The sequence below is a fragment of the Notechis scutatus genome, chromosome Z (assembly GCF_049901735.1).
Source record: "Notechis scutatus isolate UNSWTSFEM ecotype Mainland chromosome Z, rNotScu1.2, whole genome shotgun sequence".
Taxonomy (NCBI): Eukaryota; Metazoa; Chordata; class Lepidosauria; order Squamata; family Elapidae; genus Notechis; species Notechis scutatus.
Window position 1 is genome coordinate 6,974,746 of NC_142025.1, and position 25,678 is coordinate 7,000,423.

Here is a 25,678-nt window from a genome sequence, read left to right on the forward strand (position 1 = left end):
TACTTCCATTTGGGGATCGACCCGTATTTCTCCACTACCATATTATGAAATCATGAGGCTCTCTGGCCTATCACTTGGTAGTCTTGAAACGCTTGTTTTACATTTTGTTTAAAAAAAATAAAGTATCCCAGCGACAGGCCTTCTGTTATCAACTTGAAAATACAAAGAGAATATCTTCAAAGAGAGTGAGAGATGAACTGAGGAACGAGATTGTAGTTAATAGATGAATCTTAACTATAACTCCTGCAGAGTTCCACGTTTCTTTCATAGGGCAAGGAAGAGCAGAATAAATTATACAAAAAAGGCAGACCGAACATATTTGCATAATAAATTCATCACATTCCATATGCTCATATGGTAGATTCATGGTATTTTCTTAGCATATGGGCTTGGGTAACCTTGGTGAAGGATTTATTTTTAGCATCTCAACAATTTGATCCCTGAGAACTTTTGCAAAACTCTGGGGAGCCCAAGAAACAAGGCCTACAGGCATTCTCACAGTAGATCCAATTAAATCATTGACTACAATTGTTACACACAGTTTTCAAAAGAGTGGAAGGGAGGCATTTAACACAGACATGCATGCACACACACACACACACACACACACACACAAAACTAAAAAAACTAAAAATAAAACCACATGGAAATACTTTTTGTAGGGAAAAAAATGGACAGTATTAGATCAAATTCAAAAGTAACATATATTAATAAATTAGCTAATGGTAATAGAGACAATCTGGCCTCTAGTGGTAAAGGCACCAGATTAGACACCGGGAGTTCTAGTCCTGCCTTAGGAATGAAAACTGGCTGGGTGACCATGAGCCAATCACCAGAGACAGAATTCTAGTCCCACTTTAGACATGAATGCCAATTAGGTGATTTGGGGCCAATCCCCAGGAGATGGTGAGTTCTAGTCCCGCTTCAGGTCTGAAAGCTGGCTAGGTGACTCTGGCCCAATCATGAGGAGATGGCGAATTCTAATCCCACCTAGGCCTGAAAGCTGGTAAGGCGACTTTGGTTCAGTCATTCTCTCTCAGCCCAATCGAGTTGTTGTTGTGGGGAAAATAGGAGAGGGCAGGAACATTAGATATTTTTGCTGCCTTGCAGTTATTTATAAAAAAAATAAAGTTGGCTCAATAAAGAATGGAATAATGAAGAGTTAAATATCAATGATTTCAATTGCGCCCTTCATGCTGGCTGTGGAATTCTGGGAGTTGAAGTCCACCCATCTTAAATTTGCCAAGTTTGAAAAATACTACTTCAGACTGATGCAAAACATAGGGCATTCTTGAAGGATTTTCTCTGTTATCTTAGATTAAACAGGGATACAAAGTTACTGGGATGTACATTTTATGCTTTGTAACTGGAAACCCGCCACGATATTCATCTGAACAGTTAAACAGGAGGGATTAAATGACCAAACGAACATATAAAATAGCCATGAGATGGGATCTAATGCCCTCTTCTGGACAGAAAGAGTCCAAATATGAGCTGATGACAAATGTTGAACGGCATTAAGATTATATTCCCATAACAGTATTTCATAATGGCTGCTGTACAGCTAGATCTTATATAACACCCTGCAAGGAAATTACTTAAATTGTGCTAAAATCCCTTCCATCAATAATAGACTAACTATCTACTTATTCCAAATTTTGCTTTCAATAGTCAAACACTTCTAAGGAATTAAAAAAAGAGCCACCACCATTTATACATCTCAGATGTATTACATTCTTTTTTTAAAAAAAAAACAACTTTATTAAATACAAAGTTAAAATATACAAATACACAAACTCAACAAAACAAAAATTCATACAAACAAAATGTCACAACACTTTGTGTTAAAACTAATTAAACTTTCTTTCAATACATTTTACAGTAAATTAAATATTCCCTAATTAATATTATGTGGCAATTATTTCCTGTTTCCTATAGGTTATTTATTATTTATACTCTATCAAACATAATAATCTATTATTAATATTTATTGTTGGGTTATAATTATGTATTTTTACAGATAGATTCTATCTATTGCTTGATTAAAGAACGAGGAAGTCTAGAACTAACATTGTAAATTCCTATCTTTTTGGTGTATGTGTCATAATCTGTTTCGTAAATTCATTTTCCCCCCTTAATTCCCACTTTCTTTCTTTTTTACGTTCTAACCAATTGTACCGCTTATTTCAAATTGAATAAAATTCCGAACCAGCCTTTCCTTTTAATTTTAATGTGAGCTTCTCCATTTCAGCACATTCATAGATTTTTTGAATAATAAATTGTATTGGTGGTATATTAGGCATTTTCCAGAATTGAACCAGCGAGATTCGTGCCGCTGTTAATATGTGGGTTATCAAATATTTTACTTTGGAAGAACAACCTTCTTTGATAATACCCAGGAGGTAGAGTTTAGGTTCCCACTCCAATCCACCTTGGACCAAATTTTCCTCTAACCAAATTTTGATTCTGATCCAAAAAAATTTAAGCACTCGGCATGTCTATTAGAGATGGAAGAAAGTACCATCATTTCCTTTGCATTTCCAACAGATTGGGTTTGATGTTGGATAGATTTTTGCTAATCTGGAGGGTGCTAGATGCCATCTATATATCATTTTATATAAGTTCTCTTTATAAAATACAGATTTAGTTATTGTAAGATTTCTCTGCCAGATTTTTCCCCAGTTATCTAAGTCTATATTATGACCGAAATTTTTTGCCCACGCTATCATTGGTCCTTTCACAATTTCCTCAGCTAATTCATATTCCAATAGATAGTTGTATAATTTGGATATCATGTGGTTTTTTTCTGGGCCCAAAAGTATCTTATCAGATTTAGTGCTCTTTGTTTCTAGTCCAAAAGCTTTTAAAACTTTCTCATATCTTATTGCTATTTGAAAATATGACCAACGATCGATCGTTATTTTTTGATTTTCTAACTCTTGAATCGATTTGAGTTTCCTTTCCATGTCTAAAATTTGGTGATATTTGAGCTTTTTACTAATATCCATTGTATTGGAGTGGAACATAGCCTCCATTGTTGACAACCATATCGGAACTTTGATGTAGTGGTTTTTCCTAATATCTGACCAGGTTTTTATCAAAGATTTATGTAAAGTATGTCTCTGAAAGTATGAGTGGATTTTACCATTCAGATTCCACAAGAAGGCATGCCACCCTATTTGTAAGTCGTATCCCTCTAGTGTTAAAATTATTTTGTTTTCCAATTTAATCCAATCCTTTATCCACACTAACACTGCTGCTTTATAATAGGTCTCCCAGGCAGGGAGTCCAAAACCGCCTCTGCATATTTGTTCAGAATCTAAACTGAACTGAATATTTTATTTGGTCAAATGTGATTAGACACACAACGAATTTGTCTCTGGTACAGAAGCACTGAGTGTACATGTAAGGCACCAGAGAGAAGGTGGGGGGAGAAGAAGAGGAAGAGGAGGAAGAATACCACCACCAATAAAAGGGGGAAGTAAAGAAGATAGTAAAAAGGATAAATAATAGTACTACAGCCACACTATATGTGATAATATGTGATTGTTCTATTTAGCTAGGATGAGGGCTAATCAAAAACAAACCTACTCCAAAACTCATATACATTGGAAAAATAATGGCATACTCAATTAGTTCACTCTGGCTTGTATTTCCTAATATTTTTACTAACTCAACTAAGGAGGAAGCCACAAAGAACAGGAAAAGCTGCTAAGATAGAACATGTGAACAATTTAGGCACTGTAAGGCTGAAGCCTTCCCAATGATTACAACTGTGAGGTCATAGCTTGAAGTTAAAAACCAATTACGGTTTAGTCTCATGCCTAAACACCACATTGATTTCTTTTAATTCCAACCATTAACAGGCATGCTAAGGGCTCCCTACAAAGTTGGGAGCTGTAAATATATGTTCATCAAAACACACTTGCAAGCAGAAATTAAACAGTTTTAGTGCCATGGAGTAATTCTATTTTGAATTAACTCAACAAGGACATAACCGGTTGGGGGGGGGGGAAAGGGGGCAACCCATAGAATTTGCCTGCCCACAGTCCATTAATTTCACATGGATGAGAAGAAGACTGAAAACAATTCTGAAGACCAGGAGATTAGTCTCCTTGGTAGATCACAGGACTCATTTGCCCCAGTGAACAGGAGATATCCACAGGACAAAATGGATCTTGCACCAACACTACAAGTTTTGGTCCCTTTGTGCATGAATCTTGACACCGTACAGACTTATGAAAAGGCCAGTGCTTGTAATGCAACATTCACTTCTTAATCTTGATAAAGGACTTCTGGACACCGCTGCCTCTCTAAAAGCAGAATCGTTAATTTCAAATTAAAGTGTGCTTTAATTAATTGGATGTGTTTTGTTGCTCTTTATCAATGCTACCTTTTCAGCTCAGTGTACAATATAAGAAAACCATGTTTATTAACATTTTAGAAACCATTATTAATATTGATAATGAGATTTTTCTTAAAGGTATTCATTCATTCATTTAAATCTCCAGACCTCTCGTCTGATTTAAGTGACTGTAGGACCCTTGAAGCTCTATGAATTTGATTGTTTCCTTGACAATTTTTCATTGCCAACTAGGTTAACATCATCAGTGCTAAAAGAGAGAAGGATTTGCTCTCTGTTTATATACAAATAATTTGCTCTCTGTTTCTCTGTCAAAATTGGTGAGAGTATTTTCTTTTTTATTGTTCCTTGATTAGGCTGTTGTTTACTGCAGTAAACAATACCCGAATCAAGGAACTACCAACTGTGAAAACAATCGAACAGTAAACCCCACTCCCTTCTAGCACTAATGATGTTATCTAGTTTGGTAATGAAACATCTGCAAAAAAATAACCAAGTTCAGAAAGCGCCAAGGACCCCACAGTTCAACTCTTGGGTGCTAATGTTCTCTTCGTTGGTCACTTAAGTAAATTCTAAATTACTTATATCAAAATTGTCATACTGTTAATAATCTCTAGTTAATATTGTATAAATGCCACTGTATCTAAATAATATAATGCATCATTTATTTATTTTAATACAATAAAACAATACTTTTTAAAAAAAAAACTGGAGAAGATAGAATGACCCACTTTTCAGAGATGAGTAGGCAACTTTAGTCAAATTTCCCGTTATCCTGATGAAAGAAAACTCACGTATTTTATAGCCCAGCTTTTCTGCATGGATCCTTTTGGCCATGAATTGTCCTTCGATCAAGGCCCGTATTTCCACTTCCTTTGGGAATGCTGGTGTCTGAAAAGAAACTAAACATATAAGCCTCCAATGCCACCTGTTTGGGGCAGGCATCTGTAGCGCTAGCTTGTACAGGCAGTCCTCGTCTTATAACCGTTCACTCAGTGACCATTTGAAGTTATAACACTGAAAAATGTGACTTACAATCGATCCTCACACTTACAACCGCTGCAAAATTTCACATGATCAAAAATTGAATGTTTGGCAACAGGCATATATTCAGAACAGTTTCAGCATCCAGGGATGATGTGATAGCCATGCAACCTTCCCAGATGGCTTCCCATGAGCAAAGCCAATGGGAAAAACTGGATTTGTTTAATGACTGCATGATTCACTTAAGGCAATACATTTGTAAAATCGAGTTTGACCCACTTAACAGCCACTTTGTTTAGCAACAGAAATTCTGGCCTCAATTGTGGTTTTAAGTCGAGGACTATCTGTATGGTGCCTATGTGGATTTCTCCACAACTGGATAGGTACTATTTGCAACAGTTGTTCAGTCACACACATACAAACCTCCCAGAAGATTACAACAGGCCCAAAGACTGCTTGTAAATCATCTGTTTAATTTGTGAAATAATTGGTGTATTCTGGGAATTGAAATCTAAAATATCTTGAGGGCATCTCATGATGGAAAGCTGAGCCATTCACTTTGGAGGCCTCAAAAAATAAAGGAACAGTCTAGGATTGCACTTGAAGGAAAGGTAAAATTAGTGCCTGGTGATTTTACAAGTCAATTCAAACTTCATGGTACAGGAAATCTGGAGTAACCCATAAATAGAGATATAAGGGCTCTTACCTCGACATTGTGGTCATCGAACCTGTGAATTCCCACAGCTCCTGGTGTAATTTCCCTCACATCAAAATAAAAACCTAAATTAAATATTAGAAAAAGTAAACTTAGAACTATTAAGTCTTCAAAGAATTACAATTAAATAAATGTCAACCTCCCCCAAGATTTTTTTGCGTTTTGTTGAACGAACAAGGAGGTCCTTGCGTTAAAATGAAGTGACTGCAAACTGAAACCACAACTATGTCTACTTCAGCTTTCCTTTGCTTTACAAACCTGCAAAAGTCATAAACGCAAAAATAGGTTGCTAAGTGAGGTCTACTATTGACCTCACCCCTTTCCTAAGAGGTCTGTAGGGGGCGTGCATAAGCGCACCAACGTGCCTACCGTCCCTGTCCTATTGTTTCTCTTATTCTTCTTTTATTTTTCTTATATGTACCCATTTCATGTATTCACAACTATGTATACACTTATACTTATCTTGTAAACAATTGGCAAATCAAATAAATAAATAAAATAAAGTTACTTTTTCATCATGGAGCCTCTGGTCCTTTCTGTGCTCTTTGCGGGTTTTTTTGCTTTACAGACACTTCATTGACTAAGCAACATCATCAGTGCTAGCGAGTGTGGGGTTTCCCCCCCCTCCCGCTTGTTTATTATGTACAGTAGCTCCCCTTGCCAGGGCGGGGGGATAGTTTTCTCCTTGGTAGTTCCCAGATTAGGATATTGTTTTCTGTTTGATTATTTATCTGGTATCAATCCCCTGCTCAGAGAGTCTTTTCGTTCTAGTCTTTTTGTTTTCTTCTTAGCTTTTTATTGCCTCTTTTGAATGTACGAATATGGTTTATTTCAACCAGACAAAACCAGACAGACAGCAAGCTGGCTGGGGAATTGTAGAAATCTGTACGTCTCAAAGATGCCAAGATTGAGAAACACTGGGCGAGTTAGTTCCAGCCAAGCCATCTGATGAGACAGGCAGAAAGAAGCACTGCCTCTCCTCCAATTGCTTCGTTCCTGGAATAAACCCCACCTAACTAGCGGATGAGAGGGGGAGGAAATTATAAGCCTTGCAAGATACCTACCCACCTTTCCACCATTTCCAGCTGCTGTTGATTCAAGAGCTTTTGAGAATTCTTCCCACGAGCCCAACGCAAGTTCATCTCGGATCTTCTCTCGCATCAAGGAGCCATTCTTGTAGCTAAAACAAATAACAGTACACGATTTCTTTGATTACTCCAAGAGGTTCAGTCAGAATTCTGAAGCAACATCATTTTATTATTTGGCACGAGAAAATCAGAAAGTATCTGCAAGCTGCCAAGTAGCAGTGTGAATCTTAAGAAAAAAGCCTATTTTCACAAATATATATTGATACCAAGGCCAGAGGCTTCCTGATGCCTGACTTCACCATGATTTAACTTAAGTGTGTAATAAATGAAGGACTAGATCCTTGAGTTTCAATTAATGGGATCCTATTGCTGCTGCATTCCAGGTTCCAGCTCCTATAATTCCCCCAGGCATTATGGCCCATGGTGAACTATGGAAGTTTAACACCTTCTGCAATTGGAGAAGATTGGACATAACCGAACAGTCTCCTCTATAAACCAATTTACTAAAGTCTCTGGTGAGGAACGATAATGTGTGCAATATTATTTTCACACACCCAAATTTTTTGCAAGTTAAAGGATTTAGGTGTCCACTTCCACTGCGTTAGTAACAGTGGTGGTGAAGCTATCTAAAGCAAAAAAAATTGTAATTAAACTTCTTCAAAGAAAAATCTTTCATTAATTTTTACAAATCAAGCAAAAAATAATTTGTAAGTAATCTGAATAAATGGATTGTTCATTGCAACTTTGCCTGTGAAGTTATTGGTTTTTCCCTGGCACAGGGGGTCTTCAAATTACAACCATTCATTTAGCCATCGTTAAGTTGCAACGGCACTGAAAAAAGTGATTTGCAACAATTCTTCACACTTAAGATCATCACAACGTCCCCACAGTCACATGATCAAAATTCAGAGTCACATGATCCCAGATAGCTCTTGAAAAGCAAAATTAATGGGGAAAGCCAGATTTGTTTCACAACCATATTATTTACTTAAGAACTGCGGTGATTTGCTTAAAGAAGGTTGTAAAATTGGGCGTGAGTCACTTAGCAATGAAAATTCAGGTCCCAATTGTGGTCATAAGCTAAGCACCATTTATATACAACGGAGGATGCAAAGATCTGTAATAATGCAATGTTTCATGCTATTATCTTCATTTTTTGAGTAGCAAAGTACTTAGAATAAACTAACTAAGTGTATTCCCTACTGCAAACAGGTCTTTTCTTAACATGGATTCTTGTAGATTGAGTTGTCTCTTCTCAACATTCTAGCCAATCAGACTGATTTAGAAATTGCAATCCCTATTAAATCTGGAAACCTTAACTTTAGACATTCATGGCCTGGTTTTGGGAACTCCCATCCCAATTATGGGAATTCAGTCTGGAATAGGTTAAAGCAGTCACTCTTTTTCGCTCAAGGTTGAGAAGCTGTCCAGGGAAAGAGAGAAGTTGTTTTAATGTGCTTCACAGAGGTGATGCAGAAACATCTTGTAAGAGAACCAGTTCGATCTAGTAATTAAGACACCAAGCTAGAAACCAGGAGACGGTGAGTTCTAGTCCCACCTTGGCATGAAAGCTGCCTAGGTGACTTTGGGCCAATCATCAGGAGATGGTGAGTTTATAGTCCCACTTTAGATATGAAAGTTGGCTGGGTGATTTGAGAGCAATCACCAGGAGACGGTGAGTTCTAGTCCCGTCTTAGCCATGATAACCAAATGGATGACTTTGGGCCAATTACCAGGAGACAGTGAATTCTAGTCCTTCCTTAAAGCATGAAAGCCAGCTGGGTGATTTTGGGCCAGTCCCTCTCTCTCAACCCAACCCATGTCATAAAGTAAACAAAATAGGAGGAGAATAGTTATTAGATACTCTCGCCGCTTTGGGTTATTTATTAATATAATAAGGCAGGATTAAAAAAAACTAAATAAATAAAAATAAAGCTCTGAAGTACATTTTGAGAATAAAATCTGAAACATTAAAGAACTAGAATAAGTGACACGAATTTTGATTTTTATGAAGCTAATCTGATACATCGTGTAGTAGGAGGCACGCACCAAAGTAGGGCCATAAATGCTTGTGAATCAACTGGATTACAGAAAATGTGACCCTCCAGAGCAGGGTTTGGCTCTTTAATCCAGAGAAACAGGGTATCACTAGTGCCGAGGCTAATCTGGGGAAGAAAATAATCAAGGTATTAGCAGAAAAGCAGAAAAAAAGCAATACAGGAACTAAATCAAACCTATTTGTTTGCCCTACTAATCATCTTTAAATTACACATTGCAGCAATTGAATTCTTGTGGAATTGGCTTTGCTTGCCAGCTTTATATAAAACATAGAGCAGGAAAAAAAAACTTCTAATGGAATCTAAGGATTTATTGTGGAAAATTCATGGCTACATAATCCTCAATGACCAAGAGCAACTTCAGCTGATAACTAAAGTGGCATTCCGATCACACAGCAACAAGCAAGCTTTCTTATCACTTATACAGGTGATGACTTACAACAATTCACTTGGGGTCTATTTGAAGTTAAAATGGCACTGAAAAAAAAAGAGACTTATGGGTGTTTTTCACATCTAACAACTGTTGTAACATCCCCCATGGTCACCTGATCAAAATTCAGATGTTTGGCAACTGACTCATATTTATGACGGTTAGTTAGTTAGTTTACTTTATTGTCATTGCATCTCATACAACAAAATCAAACACCATATTCCTGCACATCATGACCATGAAAATAAACACAAACACACATCCTTCACCCTCCACACATTGAACCGAAACCCCCAACACCACACCAACACTGCACAATACAGTAGAATTTAAAAGAGCTACTGTCCTGGGATAGAAGCTGTTTTTCAGCCTATTTGTCCTTTGTTTTTATTATTCTGTACCGTCTGCCAGATGGTAATAGTTCAAAAAAAGGCTGCCCAGGATGAGATAGATTTTTGAAGATGTTTTGAACTTTCTTAAGGCAGTGGAAGCTATAAAGCTCAGAGGGGAGAGGGCAACCCATGATCTTCTGGGCAATGACATTAACCCTCTGGAGTGCTTTCCTATCTGCCACTGTGCAACTGGCAAACCATACAGAGGTGCAGTATGTTAAAATGCTCTCTATGGTGCAGCGGTAGAAGGTCACCAGCAGTTTCTCATTCAGTTGTTGTTTTCTGAGAAATCTCAGGTAGTATAATCTCTGCTGGGCCCTTTTGACCAGGGCTGCAATGTGAGCACCCCAGGTCAGGTCTTCTTTTAGGGTAACACCCAGAAACTTAAAACTGGCCACTTGCTCCGCTCGGTCTCCATTGATAAGCAAGGGCTGGATGTCTGATCTGTTCCTTCTATAGTCCACTTTAAGCTCCTTGGTCTTATTGGTGTTGAAGACCAAGTTGTTGTCTCCACACCATGAAAGCAACCATTGGTCCACCTCATCTCGGTAGGCAGACTCATTCCCTCCCGGAGATGAGTCCCACCACTGTTGTATCATCTGCAAATTTAGTAATAGTATTACTAGTGTGAATGGGAATGCAGTCATGCACATAAAGTAAGGCAGGGGTCCCCAACCGCCGGTCCACGGACCGGTCCCGGTCCGCGGAACAAGTCTTACCGGACCGCTGGTTGCTGGGCGCCGCCATCTTTTTTTGGTAAAAAAGTGCTTCCGGTGAGCTTTTCCGGGTAGAAAGCTCACCGGAAGCACTTTTCATCAAAAAAGATGGCGGCGCCCAGTTGATGCCGGCACTGGCCGCTGCGCCCAGCTGATGCCGGTGCACCGGGCAGCGCGCCAAAAGGTTGGGGATCACTGAAGTAAGGGACTCAACACGCAACCCTGTGGTGTACCAGTGTTAACAATAAGGGCTGAAAAGGTATGATTACCTAATCTGACCCTCTGTGAGCGTCCAGACAGGAAATCCATAATCCAAAGGCGGATTGAATGAGAAAGGCCAAGGTCCAGAAGTTTAGACACTAGTCTATGTTGAAGAATTGTGTTAAATTGCAGTATCCTGGGAGGAAGGTGGGGGAGGTGTCATGTGATCCCTTTTGTAATCTTCTGATGAGCAAAGTCAACGGGAGAAGCCAGATTCATTTAACAACCATGTTACTAGCTTAACTGCAGTGATTCACTTAACAACCACAGCAAGAAAGATCGTAAAATGGGGCAAAACTCATTTAACTCTCTAAAACTGGTCATCCCTCACTTTTTTTCCAATGCCGTTGTAACGCCAAAGAGTCACTAAACAAACTATTGCAAGTCAAGGATATCTTTAAATGAACAGCGATAATAAATTAGTGGGCGGCTCATAACTAAGCAATGCCCACTTCTGTGCTGAGATAGATCATGAAATTTTTGCTTCTCTGGATGCTGCTTATCAGCAAGGAAGGATTTTAGGGACAGGGCCACTTCTATTCCACCAAAATCGACAGGATCAAAATACGTAACTCATTGGTGCTCTCTAAGCCTCGTGACCTCAAGGCTCCTAACCCAATTAACAACATGAATGTGAGTGAATGAAGATGGGGCACTTACTGCTATGTCTCCTTCAGAAAGTCTCATTCCAGCCAGAGACGCTGAAAATGCAAATAAAAGTTCAGTTAAATAATAGACTATGCAAAGCGTACGAACAAGAAAATACCCAGTGCATAAGGCAGAGACAATGCCAGGACAATAACACTGTGTCCAATATTTTAATATGTAACTAATACAATTTATAAAAGAAAAAAGAAAAAGAAAAATACCCAGTCTGAACCGTCACGAAGACCGGTAATACTGAAATAATCAATTATCATCTCTCAAGTTCTAGTGATTCTAGTTGGACCTAAGTACAGGTAGTCCTCAACTTACAACCATTTGTTTGTAAGTGGATTATAACTTACTTTATAACTTCAAATGTTTGAAGTTATAGCAGAAGTTATAGCAGAAGTGAAAAAATTAACTTATGACTTACAACCATGGCACCATTGATCATAGTCACGTGACCAAACTTCGGAGCCTTGGTCCAAAGGTACTTTTTGAAGAGGCAACTGGATTTCCTCTGTTTTTCTTTGAAGACATTTCACTTCTCATCCAAGGAGCTTCTTCAGCTCTGAAGCTCTTTGTTGTGGTTTGCCAGCAGCAGAATCGGACAGTGGGGAGGAAAGGGGACCAGTCAGGGAGTCTGGAAAGGACTTGGATGAGGGTCCTGTGTTCGATGTAGAGATGGAGCCAGGACCATCTGGGAGTGGGGTGCTGCCTTTGGAGCTTCTGGAGTCTGGCAGCAGCGAGGCAGAGGACCCAGGGGAGCTTGTTCCCAGTGTGCAGGTGCGCAGAGCTGCTAGAAGGAGAGTAGCTGAAACAAAAGGGGCTACTCGGGAGTAAGGCTGGGAGGTGATTGTCCCTCCCATAAGGTATAAAGGGCAGGCCAAGATGACAAAACCTTTGCAGGAAGCAAAGTAGTTCTGAGTCATCCTTGAAGCTCTTTATACTCCAGTTGGTTTTCTTGTACTTTGGTTGGTTTCTTTTCTAGTTAATTTGATACTTTCTTATTCATAGTTAATTTGATACATTCTCAAAGATCCATCTCATCCTGGGAGCCCTTTTTTTGAACTATTACCATCTGGCAGACAGTACAGAATAATAAAAACAAGGACAAATAAGCTGAAAAACACCTTCTATCCCAGGGCAGTAGCTCTGTTGAATTCTGCTGTATAGCGCGGTATCGGGAGTTTTCGGTTCAATGTGTGGAGGGTGAAGGATGTGTGTTCATGCTTATTTTCATGGTCATGATGTGCACTGAAGATGGTGTTTGATTTCGTTGTACGAGGTCCAATGACAATAAAGTAAACTAAACCAATCTACTTCTTTTTTGGCAGCACTTCACAGAAAAGAAAAGTGGGTGCTTATCTCTAGGGACTGTTTGAGATTTGTTACCGGCTGGGAATGAAGACAATTCCCAGTGTTGCAATAAAATAGGTTTTGCTATTAAAACAAGTTTGTGATAATTACTGTTTATGAAGCCTGGGTCAGAACACTCTTCTTTTTGGGATGAGAAGCGAAGAGTCTTCAAAGAAAATCAAAGAAAGTCCAGTTGCTTCTTCAAAAAGCACTTTTGGGACAACCATGACCTGGATGACTGAGAATCTCCATAGACATTCGGACACTTGGTAATCAGGATATATTTACAGCTCCTGCAGTGTCCGAGGGTCATGTGATCACTATTTGCATCCTTCCCAGATGGCTTCCAGCAAGCAAAGTCAAAAGGAAAGCTAGATTCGCTTAACAACCACAGATTCACTTAACAACTGTAGTGATTCACTTAAGAACCATAGCAAAAAAAAGGCATCAGATGCGACTCACTGAACTTGCTTTGCAATGGAAATTCTGGCGCCGGTTTTGGTTGTAAGTTGAGAACTCCTTGTAGATTTTTCTTCTTTGAACGGCTGCACTGCATTAAACTTTGAAAATACCAAGGTTTCTCCAGGAAATGTCTACTTTAACACATCGTTGAAGAAATTATTCATAGAGAACATTTTTGCTATGGAATAATTATACAGACATTTCACCTGCCTCCTCAAGATAAAATTGAACAAAAAAAAAGTTCCTTGCTTCAGAATTTTAAACCTTCTTACCTGGATTGTCTCCAGTAAATGCTACTATTTTGCAGGCAGGATTAAACCCAAAGCGTTCAGTGTAATAGGGTGAAATTAAACCCTAAAGAATGAAATTTAACAATTATTTATAGAAACAAATGATATGATGATTTGGTTTCAGAAGAAAACATTTTGAACAGAAAAACCAAGGCACCCCTTTAAAGAATGTTGGGACCTTCCCTTCCAGGTAAGAGTTCCCAGTTCCCTTGGAAGAAAATCAAAATGATTCCGGCAGTTTGAATTTGCAAAAGATGAATTATGTTTTTAATTGCTTATTATAAAAACCAGACAGGTTTTTTAAAAAAAAGGTTTGATGGATGAGTGGGTGGATGGAGTGGATGGGATGAGATGGTTGATACGTGGATGGGATAGGTGGAGGGAGGGATGGGATGGAATGGGATGGGATGGTGGATGGATGGATGCTTCAATCAGTCAATGGGTGGATGGAGTGGGTGAGTGGATGGATGGATGGATGGATGGATAAATAAGATGGATGAGTGGGTGGATGGAGTGGATAGATGGGTGGATGGATGGATGGATGGATGGATGGATGGATGGATGGGATGGATGAATGGATGGATGGATGGGATGGGATGGGATGGATGAATGGATGGATGGTTCAATCAGTCAATGGTGTATGGATGGGATTGGATGGATGGATGGATGGATGGATGGGTGAGTGAGTGGGTGGATGGATGGATGGATGGATGGATGGATGGATGGATGGATGGATAAGTCAGTTGATAGGTTGGTGAAGGTGGCTGGGTGGGTGGTTAGATGGGATGGGATGGGATGGATGGATGGGTTAGTCAGTCAGTTGGTCAATAGATGGGTGAATGCATGGGATGGGATGGAGGGAAGGAGGGAGGGATAGGTCAGCCAGTTGATGGGTATATGGATGGGTGGGTGGGAGGGTGGGTGAGTGGTTAGATGGGATGGAATGAGATGGATGCATTGATACATAGATGCACGGATAGATGAACTGAGAGACAGAATTTGTAGCAAGGATCCATCAACACTACTAATAAGAAATGCTTGAAAATGCCGCTATTTCTTCCAAAGGTACCTGTGAATCAGGTGAACAGAGCCTGAATAAGCTATCTTCAGGAGAAATAATGACAATCTAAGTCAGTTTAAGTCTATACTAAGTAACAGTTTGATCTACTGGTTAAGGCACCAAGAAAGAAACTGGAACACTATGGGTCCTGCCTTAGGCACAAAGTCGACTAGTTGCATCATTCTCTCATAGCCTTAGGAAAAAAGACAATGGCAAATCACTTCCAAAACCTTATCAAAAACCCTCAAGGGATTCATCCAAGCAGTCACCAGGAATCAACATTGACTCATAGGAACAATAACAATAAATGTGTAGCATAGAATTTCCCATTGACACTCCAAATAAATACAGGGTCTACAGATTTTAGTTCTGATTTCTCCCACTGTTACACTCGCTTATTTGTTCCACAGTTAATCGTACCAGTATTTTGCTGGAGGGAACAGGTTGGCCCAGCTTTTTTCCCAACTGGGGTGCACAAGCATCAAGGCAGACTGGATTCCAAACTTTTTCCCGAATCTGCAATAAATTCATGCCAGATCCTGCAAGAGGAAAATAGAATTATTTTCCAACAGATTCCTTTAAAAAGTAATCTTGCATAGATTGCAAGAGAGAAAGGAAGATGAAAAACATTAAAATTTAAATTCTGTGCATTTACTTAAGATTGTTCCTCATCATCTGTTTAATGTTATTATTGGTGTATCATTTGTTATTATCAGACACATTCTGGGCATATGAAGCTTGCAGAGTAAGACAGACCTGAGAACAAAATAGAAACAGGCTAACAATCTTTTCCCAAAAAAAGCATATTGAGTAAGACAACTGTTACCAAAATCACAGCAAACAAACAACATATTTTGCTTTGAAGTGGCAGCATTAAATTGCCAAAGAAAGCGAGGGAAGTTACAGGTAGTCCTTGACTTACGACCACGATTGAGCCTAAGATTTCTGTTGTTAAGTAAGACAATTGTTAAGTGAGTTTTGCTCCATTTTACAATCTTTCTTGTCACAGTCATTAAATTGCTGCAGTTGTTAAAGCTACTAACATGGTTGTTAAGTGAATCTGACCTTGCTTGTAAAAATGTCACAAAAGTGGATCACGTGACCCAGGGAACGCTACAACCACCATAAATATGAGTCAGTTGCCAAGCATCTGAATTTTGATCATGTGACCACAGGGATGTTGCAATGGTCATAAGTGTGAAAAATGGTCATGTTACAATGTTTAGTGCCATTGAACAGAATAGAAAAACAGTGTTGGAAGGAACCTTGGAGGTCTTCTAGTCCAACCCCCTACTTAGGCAGGAAATACTACACCACTTTAGACAAATGGCTGTCCAATCTCTTCTTTAAAACTTCCAGTGTTGGAGCATTTACAACTTCTGGAGGCAAGTTGTTCCACTGACTAATTGTTCTAACTATCAGGAAATTTCTCCTTGGTTCTAAGTTGCTTCTCCCCTTGATTAGTTTCCACCCATTGCTTCTTGTCCTGCCCTCAGGTGCTTTGGAGAATAGCTTGACTCCCTCTTCTTTGGGGCAGCCCCTGAGATATTGGAGCACTGCTATCATGTCACCCCCGAGTCCTTCTTTTCATTAGACAAGATATATCAATTTCCAGCAATCGTTCTTCGTATCTTTTAGCCTCCAGTCCCCTAATCATCTTTGTGGCTCTTCTCTGCACTCTTTCTAGAGTCTCAGCATCTTTTTTACATCGTGGTGACCAAAACTGAGTGCAGTATTGTAAGTTTGAACAGTCACTAAACGATTGTAAGTCCAGGACTAGCTGTACGCATTTTTCTTATGCAGATACTTCGAAGTAGGGAATACTTCGACTAAGAAGTCTTGCCTTGCAGAATATGGGTAGCCCAGAATTTGGGGCCAGAAGCTCCATTTCTAAGCAATGCAGCTGTTAGATGAATGATCATGGGACTATGTCTGATTTTACGATCTTTTCTATCCTGGTCGTTAATAAAATCATGGGGTTGTGAAGAACTCCGGCTTTCCCTGTTGACTTTGCTTGTAGAGACCAAGCTAAGAAAGTCACAAACGGTGATCACATGACCGCAGGCACTGCGACTGTCATCAGCACATTGCCAGGTGCCTGAATCGCAGGGCCTGCGACTACGGGGATATTGCCACAGTCGAAAATGCGAGGACCCGTCATAAATCACTTGTTTCAACAACGCCGTGACTTCAAATGGTTGTGAATCAACAAATGGTTTTAAGTTGAGAGCTACCTGTACAGATTTCCTCAAGGGAAGTGAAGGGTTGCAGACCAAAGGTTACTGCAATGATCAAAGAAAGCAAAATGAAATTCACAACCTCATAGATATATATAGTGGGTAGACAAGACTGAGGCTAGGAGCTCTTTGCTCATCTACTGGTGGTGCAGCGGTTAGAGTGCAGTACTGCAGGCTACTTCTGCTGACTGCTGGCTGTCCGCAATTTGGCAGATCGAATCCCACCAGGCTCCAGGTTGACTCAGCCTTCCATCCTTCCGAGATGGGTAAAATGAGGACCCAGATTGTTGAGGGCAAGAGGCTGTAAAACTGCTTAGAGAGGGCTGTAAAGCACTGTGAAGCTGTGTATAAGTCTAAGTGCTATGGCTATTGCAACTGGATCAATGCTCCTTCTTTATCCTGTCTGTCTTCTTTTTTTTAACCTGAGGCCACCCATTGAAAGATCCGACATGAAATCTTCCTGGCAACGAAGCAAATTTTTCTACCCCACATTTGGGCTTTCTCTATGTCTATTGCTATTTTTAGTTTTGCGATCCAAGCTGTGAAGAACTGGGGATCAAGAGAGGCTTAGGATATAGTTGGAGGAAATGTTGGCGGATACCCTTCTAGCGAAATTTTAACTGCCCTTAACTGTGCTAGAGTTTTTGTGAAGTCAGTGAGAATTAGCCTGTCATGGGCTCTAATCCGAAGAAGATCCAAGAACACAAACACACATGGACATAGATCTGAGAAGATGTTCAGATTTGAGAAGAGTCTCAAAATCTCTCCAGCAGATCGTCTCGTCGTGACTTTCAAAATCTCAGTAATATGAAATTGAGATTTAGCTCAGGCATCTCCAACCGTAATGCCCTCCAGATCTGCATTAATTCCAGATTTTGCAATCAACTGTTACAGTCCCAGTGAATCTGAAGAGTTGCCACTGGACTGGAGAATGGAACTTAAGAAAAAAGAAGATCTCCAGCATTCTTGGAAGCTTTATAAACAGGAGGGGGGAGAAATCTTGTTTTTCCTGCTTTCATGTCTCTATTCTCTTTTTTTCTTTTTAAAACAGTGAAGCCAAGTATTTGCTTTTTCCATTCCTTTCTCTTTTTCTCCTGCTTTCTCCATTTCAGATAAACTTCCTTCAAAAGGAGGAAGAAGTTCCTTCAAAAGGAGGAGGAAGGGAGAGTTGGGGGCAGAGACAAATCTTTCCCGGTAGGTGTTGCTAGTTGTCGGGTGTCCAAAGAGCAGAAAGGAGAAACGCTAGCCGAACTGCAATTCCCAGAGGAATTATTTCTATCCTCTTCTCCATCTCCACTGAATAGAGGGGCCTTAAATCTGCTCCTCCCTGGAAACCTGCCAGATCCCCGGTTCCTACTGGAAGAAAGAAACACTGAAGGTGTCATGCCAACTGGCATGAGGCTGGCTCTCCTGCCACAGACCAGAAAGCAATTAGCAGGCAGGCAAATTGCCACGGGCACTTGCTCCGTCCAAAAACTGAGGATTATGAACACTTTCCAAGCCAGGTGGGAGCTATTTGACAGATCCTATCTTCTCCTCTGTCTGCAGGACACAGCATTTCATCATTTAAATGATGCCTCTTTTAAAATGCAGCCCCCAATAACCAGCTGAAGCATTCCCAACCCAACATCGAGTTTTAAAGCTTTCGTCTGCCTGGGTAATGCAAAAGGACACAGGGAGGAAAGAAGAGTGAATCTGGAGACAGGGAGAGAAAGTTCTCGGCAAGTAAGGCAGAGGTGGGCTGCAGCCGGTTTGGACTGGTTCACCTGTACCTGTAGTTCTTTTTTTTTTTCCCAAAAATTTTTATTGATTTTTAAAAGACAAACATAAACAAACAAAACACAAAACATGAAAACATAAAACATCTTTTTTGAAAGCAGCTGATCCCAGGTTACATCTCTTCGTACAGACACAAATTTAAGTTCATGCTCATTTTTATATACCGTTCCATATCTTATTACCATTCTACATTTTCTATATAGCTTGACCTCTGACCATCTGGTACTATCCCATCCTATATATCTCACTCTCTGGTTCACTTACCCTACCCACACAGCCGAGCAGATTTCTACAGCTCACCCACCCTACTCCACTGCAGCTGCCCGAGAAGGTGTGCTGGAAGCCGCACGCGTGAAATCACTGCATGTCTCAAGCCCTGCGCAAACGCAGAAGGCACATGCGCAAGTGAAGCGCACGTTTGTGTCCACATTTTCGATGCTGCAGTAGGCGAACCAGTTGTTTAACCACCTCTGGAGTAAGGAGTCACCTGAAAGAATCTAGGGGAGACATGATAGCAGTCTTCCAATATCTCAGGGGCTGCCCCAAAGAAGGGGGAGTCAAGCTATTTTCCAAAGCACCTGAAGGCAGGAGGAGAAGCAATGGGTGGAAACTAATCAAGGAGAGAAGCAACCTGAAACTAAGGAGAAATTTCCCGAGAGTTAGAACAATTAATCAGTGGGACAACTTGCCTCCAGAAGTTGTGAATGCTCCAACACTGGAAGTTTTTAAAAGATGTTGGCTAACCATTTGTCTGAAGTGGTGTAGGGTTTTCTGCCTAGGCAGGGGGTTGGACTAGAAGACCTCCAAGGTCCCTTCCAACTCTGTTATTCTATTCTATTCTATCTGAATGATTGTAGAGAGAAGGACCAAAAAAAAAACATCCAGCACTATTAACAATTGTAGGATGAGGCCAAATAGGAGATTAGGGGATTGGAGGCTGAAACATATGAAGAACAGTTGCAGGAAAAAGATATGTCTAATCGAATGAAGAGAAGGGTACAGGAGATATGATAACCGTTTTCCAATAGCTAAGAGGCTGCCACAAAGAAGAGGGGGTCAGTCTGTTCCCCAAAACAACTGAAGGCAGAACAAGAAGCAGTGGGTGGAAAGTAATCAATCTAGAAATAATGAGAAATTTCCTAATGGGAGAACAATTGATCAGAGCGATGGCTTGTCTCCAGAAGCTTTCGGTGTTCCAACACTGGAGGTTTTTAAGAAGAGATTGGACAGCCATTTGTCCAGAATAATATCGTGCAGGGGATTGGACTTGAAGACCTCTAAAGTTCCTTCCAACACTGTTATTCTGTTACTCTGTTATTGTATAGAAAGCAGAAAAGAAATGGGAATTTATCTAAAGGGAATGGACCCCTTATCAATGACAATCAAACAGGTTGGGTGCCCTCCATTCTCATGAACCACCATCTCCTTCTTTCTAGAAGGACAAATAGCCTGGACTTAACTTTTCAAAAGAGGCTCACAGCCACAAGTGGGGACAGCCGCGTCACCTCCTTTTGCATTACAGGTAGTCCTCAACTTATAACTAGTTCAAACTTATTAGAGCACTGAAAAAGTGAGGGTGAGAGAAGAAGGGGACGGCAGAGAATGAGGTGGCTGGATGGAGTCACTGAAGCCGTCGGCGTGAGCTTAAGTGGACCCCAGAAGATGGTAGAGGACAAGAAGGCCCGGAGGAATGTTGTCCATGGGGTCGCGATGGGTCGGATACGACTTCGTGACTGACAACAACAATGATCGGTCCTTTCATTTATGACCATTGCAGCGCCCAAGTCACTTCATCAAAATTCAGGCACTTGGCAATCAGCATGAGTTTGCAATAGCTGCAGCATCCCTGGGGTGATGATGTGATCGCCACTGGTGGTGTCCCCAGCTAGCTTCCAACAAGCAAAGTCAACGGGGAAAGCTGGACCCGCATGATTTGCTTAACAATTGCGGTCATGTGCTTAACAACCATAGCACAAAAAAAAACGGTTGTAAAATCCAGAGCGACTCATTTAACAACCAACTTAGCCATAGAAATTCTGGTCCCAATTGTGGCTGTATGTCAAGGACTACCAGTAGCCAGTGGATCTATGCTGCTCTTCAAATTTGACATCCAAAAATGTTTTATATGGTTCAGGAGAAAGAACATAGTACCTGCTTGCAATAGCTTAAATAAAACAGTATTTCTCAACTTTAAGATGTGTGGACCAACTCTTAGAATTCCACTGGCTGCAAAATTCTGAGAATTGAAGCCCATTCATTTTAAAGTTGTCATGGTTGAAAAACACTGGCTTAAAATAATGTTTCTCGCACCCAGAATTACATAGCAACTACCTAATGCAGCCAAGAAGGCCTCCCACTTCACCCAAAGAATAGGGTGGTTTAAAAGGGGTGTAGATGGGTACCAATTCATACGCCTGCACACTCCAAAGCACTTTTTGGAAAACAAATCTGAAGCTCTGAAAAAGCCCAATAACCAGCCAATGTCAATCACGGAATTCTAGAAATGTGGATAGCCTTTTCTGCCTAATATATGCTGTCTGGAAAGAGGAAGATACCAAGGACAACACATAGCCAAGCAATTAAATAGATGGCTAACTCTTTTTTTTTTTTCCCCTTCCTCTAATCCTTTGATCAAATTTATATAGCTGCCCATCTAATGAGAACTGACTCTAGGCAGCCTACAGTAGACAATCAAGAATACTTGTTTATAAAGCTCAGAAATGTTTTATAAAATGAATACAAATCTAGGAATATCTCATATATTTTTGTCAAATTATTTTATCCTCTAGCTGTAAATGTGCTAATTGTGAGTAAAAACAGAAAGCGCAACCCTCTATTAAAGATTAATCAATTAAATTTTACTACAATGTAAGACTTTTGTGGATTATGCTTATTTCATCAGGGGGAGGGGAGAAGGAAGAGGGAGAAGGAACAAGGAGGAGGAAGAACATGGAGGAGCAACATGAAAAAGGAGGAGCATGGAGGAGGAACATGGAGAAGCAACATGGAGAAAAGAGGAGGAAGACGAGGAGGAAGAGGAATCAAGGAGAAGAACCATGTATGAGTAGTATGGAGCAACATACAGGAGGATTATGGAGGAGCAACATGGAGAAAGGAGGAGGAGGAATGTGAAGGAGGAGATTCATGTAAGAGTAGCATGGAGCAACAACATGGAGGAGAAGGAACATGGAGGAGGAGGAATGTGAAGGAGATTCATGGAGGAGTAAGAGGAGGAGGGGGAGGATGGGAAATGAGGAGGAGAAGGAAGAAGAAGACATGGAGGTAGAGCGAGATGGAGGAGCAACAAGGAGAACGGGGAACATGAAGGAGGAACATGGATGAAGAGAAAGAAGAGGAGGAGGAAGAACATAGAGGAGGAGGTATACGGAGGAGCAAGATGGAGAAGGAAGAGAAGGAGGAATATGGAGAAAGAAGAACTACAAGAAACATGGAGAAGAAACAAGGAGAGGAGAAGGGAGGAGGAGGAGGAGAAACACGGAGGAGGGAGGACATGGAAGAGGAAGAGGAGGAGGAAGAACATGGAGGAGGAACATAAAGGAGCAATATGGAGATGGAGGAGGAGGAGGAGGAGGAGGAGGAGGAGGAGGAGGAGGAGGAGGAGGGGGAGGGGGAGAGGGAGAGGGAAACCTAGAAAAACGTGCCCTAGGAAATCTAGAAGTCTTAGAAAATTGCACAATGGTTTTAACAAATAAATTGCAGAGATTTTTGTTTGCCTTCAAACAGTTATGAGCCCATTATCATGTGCATTTTTCTCTCCTGAGAACTGAGGCTTAACAATTGTTTGGGGAAGATAAAGAAGGAGAAAACTGGTCCCACAAATCAACAGCACTTTTTTTCTAAATGGACACCTTCAAGAGCTGAGACCAGGAATATAAAACCCAGGATATTTTCCAGCCTGACCAATGCTAACTCTTTGAACTGCAGCATTCCTAACACGCTGTTTTGTGCAGAATTAACAACTCCTCATGCACAAAGTAATGCATGACTTAAGAGATTGTTTTCATCTGTTACATCATTCCACCAGCACCTAAAAGTAATGATAATATGGTTTTCCGATGAACAGGAAACTGAAGAGAGAGAAATGAATGAATTTATTAGATGTTTGACAGCATGGCTGTAGATGTCTTTTGTAGAAGCATGGGACAAATTAGGAAAGAGCTAATTAATTAAATACATTTGATTTGCGTGGAACAAAACTGATCATATTTAATAAATTGAATCTTGTTTTACCCATCGTTATATTCCAGCAAGCTACATAGTAGGGATTTTTTCAGTTGAGCACATCCTCACCTTACAACAATTCATTTAGTGACCATTGAAAGTTACAATGGCACTGAAAAAAGTGACTTATGATCGTTTTTCACACTTAACAACCATTGCAGCATTTTTTGCCTGAAAAAGTGTTTACTTCCAGTTTCTGGTAAAAACACCTATTGCAGACAATAGATTTGCTTAATGACTATGGTATTCAATTAATGACTGTGGATTCGCTTAATGCCCATGGTGATTCATTTAACAACTTCCCCCAAAAATATCCTAAAATCAGGTCAGTCATATTATGACCTACTTAACAATCAGCGTGACTTACAACCATAATTCCTGGCTTAATCATGGTCATAAGATGCATTTGCAAGAGCGCACATAATAGTATCTTTAACTACTACAGAGACTGTTTGCATATAACAATAGGAATGTACTAGTTTTTATTCTTATTAATGCACTTTTTATTTATTTTGAAATTGTTTATTAATTAGGTCTAAATCTCAATTCTATCAAGACAAGAAACACTCTGAACTCTGCTCAGTTAAAGTTGGCTAGAAGTGTCCCAACAGTGCTAGGAAGAGCCGCCAAATGACTTGGCATCTCAGCATGTTGAATGAGAAAAGGCAAAAGAAAACACAGCACATCTGTAACAAATCTACAGAAGCCAGAAATTTTCTCATTGTTAAACAAAATAAAATCTTTGCTTTGCTTGACAGGAAGAAAGTGAAATCCCAGAGAGATATGGAAGCAGAAACTTCCTTCTATGATCCTAATAAAGAGTTGAAAAAATATTATTATTATACAAATAATAAAACTAACTTATAACAAGCTGAGAAAGCAGTCTCATTAAAACAGCTGCATCTTTCCTAAGCACATATGGAAGTCTGCTGCAGTGCTGCAAAATCTTAGGAAAAGATGCATTTGGTTTAAGATACTGTATTTTGTTTGTTCGTTTATTAAACGTGTAAGCCATCCATCTTGACAAAGGTGACTCTTGACCAAAGTTATGTATCCATCATTCCTCAAATCATTTCCTAACATTTGAATCTGAACTTCAGTAGAGCCTTAAATCAAAAGGTGTCTGGAAGCATCATCAACACCACAGACAATACTGCTACCCTTCAAAAAGACCTTGACTATGTATCAGAATAGTCAAACAAATGGCAACTTCAAATCTCAACAAATAAATGCTCTGTCCTACATATTGGCAAAAAAAATCAGAAAATAAAATACAGGTGAATAGTCAAGACCTTGTTGACGATCCAAAGTCTGTCAAGGGTCTTGGAGTACTCATCTCTAATGATCTAAGTGCTAGAGCACAGTGTAACTACATAGCCAAAAAGGCATTAAGAGTTGTTAGCCTAAACTTACGTAGCTTTTTCTCTGGTAATATCACACTACTAACTAGAGCATACAAAACATTTGCTAGACCAATACTTGAATACAGCTCATCAGTCTGGAACCCATATTATATATCTGATATTAATACAGTTGAGAAAATCCAGAAATATTTCACAAGAAGAGTCCTCCACTCCTCTACTTGTTGTAGAATACCTTATGCCACCAGACTTGAAATTCTAGACCTAGAAAACCTAGAACTATGCCGCCTTCGGTCCGATCTAAGTTTAGTATATAAAATCATACATTGCAATGTCCTACGTGTCAATGAATACTTCAGCTTCAACCATAACAATACAAGAGCAAACAATAGATACAAACTCAAGGTTAATCGCACCAAACTTGATTGCAGGAAATACGACTTCAGCAACAGAGTGGTCAATGTCTAGAATACTCTACCTGACTCTGTGGTTTCTTCCCCAAACCCCAAAAACTTTAACCTTAGACTGTCTACTATTGATCTCACCCCTTTCCTAAGAGGTCTGTAGGGGGCGTGCATAAGCCCAACAACGTGTCTACAGTCCCTATTGTTTATTTTATTTTTCTTATATGTATCCATGTATTCATAACTATGTTTTTACTTATACCTATTACCTTGTAATCAATTGACAAACCAAATAAAATTAAAAATAAATCAATCATTTATAACTAATAAGAGTTATTAAAATGCCATCCAGAAATACAGAACATTCACCCCCACTTTATCTTTCATTAATTGGCCATATCACCACTAATCTTGGTTTTCGAAATTCAATTGGTACCAAACCTGGTTGGCTCCTCTCATGAAATCTGTGAAAATGTACAAGTATTCATAGGCCTTAGAAGGAAATTATCTCCCAAGAAAAGCTAACTTTGGCCTAGTGTTAAAAAAATTGGGAACAGGGATGAATTAATTTCTAGTCTAATCAAGCTTTTAGTCACCTTCAAATGATTTGCTGCTGAATCCTTGCATCAATATCTCCTTTGAAGAACAATTATTCCTCAAACGCCCTTTGATATCGTAAACACCCAAACTTTATAGGCAGCTGCTGAAAGGGTTCTTGACTGCAAGTCAAGTTGGGCTTGCAAATTGAATTGTGGTGGGATTCCCAGGAGGGAGGGGCTCCATTCCAGAAGGACAAGAGAGAGCAAAGTTTAGATAATTTGGTTGGGGAAAAG

At 39.8% G+C, this 25,678-nt stretch overlaps 1 protein-coding gene across 5 annotated transcripts in view; it reads right to left on the reverse strand.

Annotated features, from left to right (window-relative positions):
• Nucleotides 1-25,678, reverse strand: part of XYLB (xylulokinase) — a 169,296-nt gene that overhangs the window by 95,284 nt on the left and 48,334 nt on the right. For 4 of the 5 annotated variants that reach the window (XR_015746053.1, XM_026678933.2, XM_087947854.1 and 1 more), the window contains 7 exons: nucleotides 15,243-15,361; nucleotides 13,745-13,826; nucleotides 11,667-11,707; nucleotides 9,200-9,315; nucleotides 7,127-7,242; nucleotides 6,054-6,127; nucleotides 5,158-5,254 (listed from right to left, as the gene is read on the reverse strand). Coding sequence is in view for 4 of the 5 variants with exons in the window: in XM_026678933.2 (XP_026534718.1) it covers nucleotides 5,158-5,254; nucleotides 6,054-6,127; nucleotides 7,127-7,242; nucleotides 9,200-9,315; nucleotides 11,667-11,707; nucleotides 13,745-13,826; nucleotides 15,243-15,361 (645 nt within the window). In the remaining variant the exon portion in view is untranslated. Of the gene's footprint in view, nucleotides 1-1,864; nucleotides 4,314-5,157; nucleotides 5,255-6,053; nucleotides 6,128-7,126; nucleotides 7,243-9,199; nucleotides 9,316-11,666; nucleotides 11,708-13,744; nucleotides 13,827-15,242; nucleotides 15,362-25,678 lie in introns of those variants that run through there. The other variant, XM_087947856.1, reaches the window with a different exon arrangement.